The sequence below is a fragment of the Rutidosis leptorrhynchoides genome, chromosome 1, assembly GCF_046630445.1.
Source record: "Rutidosis leptorrhynchoides isolate AG116_Rl617_1_P2 chromosome 1, CSIRO_AGI_Rlap_v1, whole genome shotgun sequence".
Classification (NCBI taxonomy): Eukaryota; Viridiplantae; Streptophyta; class Magnoliopsida; order Asterales; family Asteraceae; genus Rutidosis; species Rutidosis leptorrhynchoides.
The window spans coordinates 473,551,275-473,554,237 of NC_092333.1; the positions used below are offsets into that span (position 1 = coordinate 473,551,275).

General features: G+C 35.5%; 1 protein-coding gene across 1 annotated transcript; it reads right to left on the minus strand.

The window, feature by feature from the left end:
* Positions 1–218: 218 nt before the first annotated feature.
* On the minus strand, positions 219–686 carry LOC139839550 (uncharacterized). Its single transcript, XM_071829645.1, has one exon. It carries the CDS (start codon positions 684–686, stop codon positions 219–221), a length of 468 nt encoding a protein of 155 aa, XP_071685746.1.
* Positions 687–2,963: the final 2,277 nt, after the last annotated feature.

Sequence of the window (2,963 nt, forward strand, 5' to 3'; positions counted from 1 at the left end):
CAGTCCTAACGGAGTCCAATTTATATAAACAAACATGTTATGTGCCCCTTTCACAAACTGGGCTTAACCACATAGCCATATAATAATATACATTGTATTAAAATAAAAGCATATAATAACACATAAACAAACTTAAGGGAAAAATAATAATTTTATAGCTAGGCCCGGTCCAAGGGTGTTACAAATCCACCCCCTTAAGAAGCTTCTATCCTCGGAATCTAGTCAAGGTCAAAGAAATAAGGGTAGCGCGCTCTCATCAACTCCTCGGTTTCCCAGGTCATGTTGACACCTAAACTATGCCGCCACTCCACCAAAAACATTGGAATCTGCTTATTCCTCATCTTGGTAATCTTCTGATCAATTACCCTAATCGGCTCTTCAACTAATTTCTTAGTCATATCTACATTAAAATCTTTCAATGGAAGAATATGACTTTCATCCACCATTTTACATTTTCTCAAGTAGCACACATTGAATGTGTTATGAATTCCCGCTAAATCATACGGAAGTTCTAAGACTACGGTTTGGTCATTCAAAGTGTCACGAATTGTGAATGGACCAATAAACCTTGGAGCTAGTTTTCCTTGTTTACCAAATTTATTAACACCATTCCAAGGAGAAACCTTCAAATATACACGTTCCTCAATAGTGAAGGTTACCGATCGGCGCCTCAGATCGGCATACATCTTCTATCGGGGTCTGGCATCTTTTAACTTTTCGCGAGCAATCGTGACTTTTTCAGCTCTTATCTGATCAATTTCTTGACCTGCAAAATGTTTCTCACCTGCTTCTAACCAATACGTAGGAGTTCTACACTTGCGATCATATACAGCATTTCATACGGCGGCATTCCGATACTCGAATGATACGAATTATTATACGCGAACTCTATCAGGGGGAGGTGCGAATCCCAAGAACCACTATATTCTAGAACGCATGCTCTTAACGTATCCTCTAGTGTCTGAATTATTCATTCACTATGACCGTCTATATGTGGGTGATAAGTTGTACTTAGATTTACACGTGTACCTAGATTCTATTGTAAACTGTTCGTTTGATACAAATCTAGTATCTCTGTCAGAAACTATAGACTACGGCACACCATATGCTGACCATTTCTTTCAAGTACAAATCTGTTAAACCACTTAAAGAGGCAGTTTCACGAGTAGCTAAGAAGTGAGCACTCTTTGTCAGACGACTCATTATCACCCAGATCATGTCATGTCCTTTCTGGGTTCAGGGTAGCTTGGTTACGAAATCTATTGTAATATGATCTCATTTCCACTCAGGAATTTCCAATTATCATAAAGACCCATACGATTTCTGGTGTTCTGCTTTGACTTGCGCACAAATATGACATATTTTAACAAAATTAGCAACATTTATCTTCATTGGGCCACCAATACAAAGTTTTCAAATCTCTATACATCTTTTACTACCCGGATGTACTGTTAATCTAGATTTATATGCTTCTGTAAGGATCAAATCCCTTAAATCTCTAAGAAAGGGCACCCAAATTCGATTATTATAGGTCTTCAATCCTCTAGTGTCCTTGCATAGGTCAAATTTTAGTTTGGTCATTTGTCCAGTCTTTAAATTTTCATCATTCAAAGTTACTAGTTGAACAGTTTTCATTCGGTCAATTAAATATGAAACGATCTCAATCCTCATAAATCGAAAATTTTCAATTGTCTTTTTGCGAATCAATGCATCAGCGACCACATCTGCTTTACCTGGATGATATTTGATTTCACAGTCTTAATCTTTAAACAGTTCTTACCATCGACATTGACGCATGTTCAATTCTTTCTACAAAAAGATATGCTGAAGACTTTTATGATCTGTATAAATTTAACAATGTGTACAATATAAATAGTGTCTCCAAAGTTTTAGGTTGAAAACAACTGCAGCTAACTCTAAATCATGAGTAGGGTAATTTTGGTCATGATCTTTCAACTGTCGTGAGGCGTAAGCTATAGCTTTATTTCTCTGCATCAAAATACAGCCCAAACTAGTGTGTGACACATCACAATAAACCACAAAATCTTCGGACCCCTCTGCAAAGCTAAAACCAGTGCTTGACATAACAACTATTTAAGACTCTGAAAAGCCTTTTCTTGTTCATTAGTTCATTGAAAGGCTACGTCTTTTCTGGTCAACATAATCAAGAGACCCGCTATTTTCGAAAACACTTTGATAAATCGGCGATAGTAACCTGCTAAACCCTAAAAACTTTTGATTGCTGTCAGGTTTTTCGGTGAGTTCCAATTCATTACTGCCTCTATCTTAGACTGATCCACTTTAGTACCCTGTTCACAAACCACGTGACCCAAAAAATGAACTTCCCGCAATTAAAATTCACACTTTGAGAACTTCGCGTACAACTGTTCTCGTTTTAGTAGCTCTAATATTAACCTTAAATGCGTAGCATAATCACTTTCTATTTTCAGATATATTTAAATGTCGTCTATAAAAACAATCACAAACTTATCGAGGTACTAGCTGAAATGTCCCGTTCATATAGATTATAAACGTTCCATATTAATTGATTTCGTCGCGAGGTTTTGACCTCTATATGAGACGTTTTTCAAAGACTGCATTCATTTTTAAAACAACCATAACTTCTATTTTATCGATAAAGGTTTAAAAAAAACACTACGTAGATTATCAAATAATGATAATCTAAAATATACCGTTTACACACGACTATTACATAATGGTTTACAATAAAAAAATATTACATCGAAATAAGTTTCTTGAATGCAGTTTTTACACAATATCATACAAGCATGGACTCCAAATCCTGTTCTTATTTTAGTATGCAACAACGGAAGCTCTTAATAATCACCTGAGAATAAACATACTTAAAACGTCAACAAAAATGTTGGTGAGTTATAGGTTTAACCTATATATTATCAAATCATAATAATAGACCACAAGATTTCATTTTTATAACACATCTC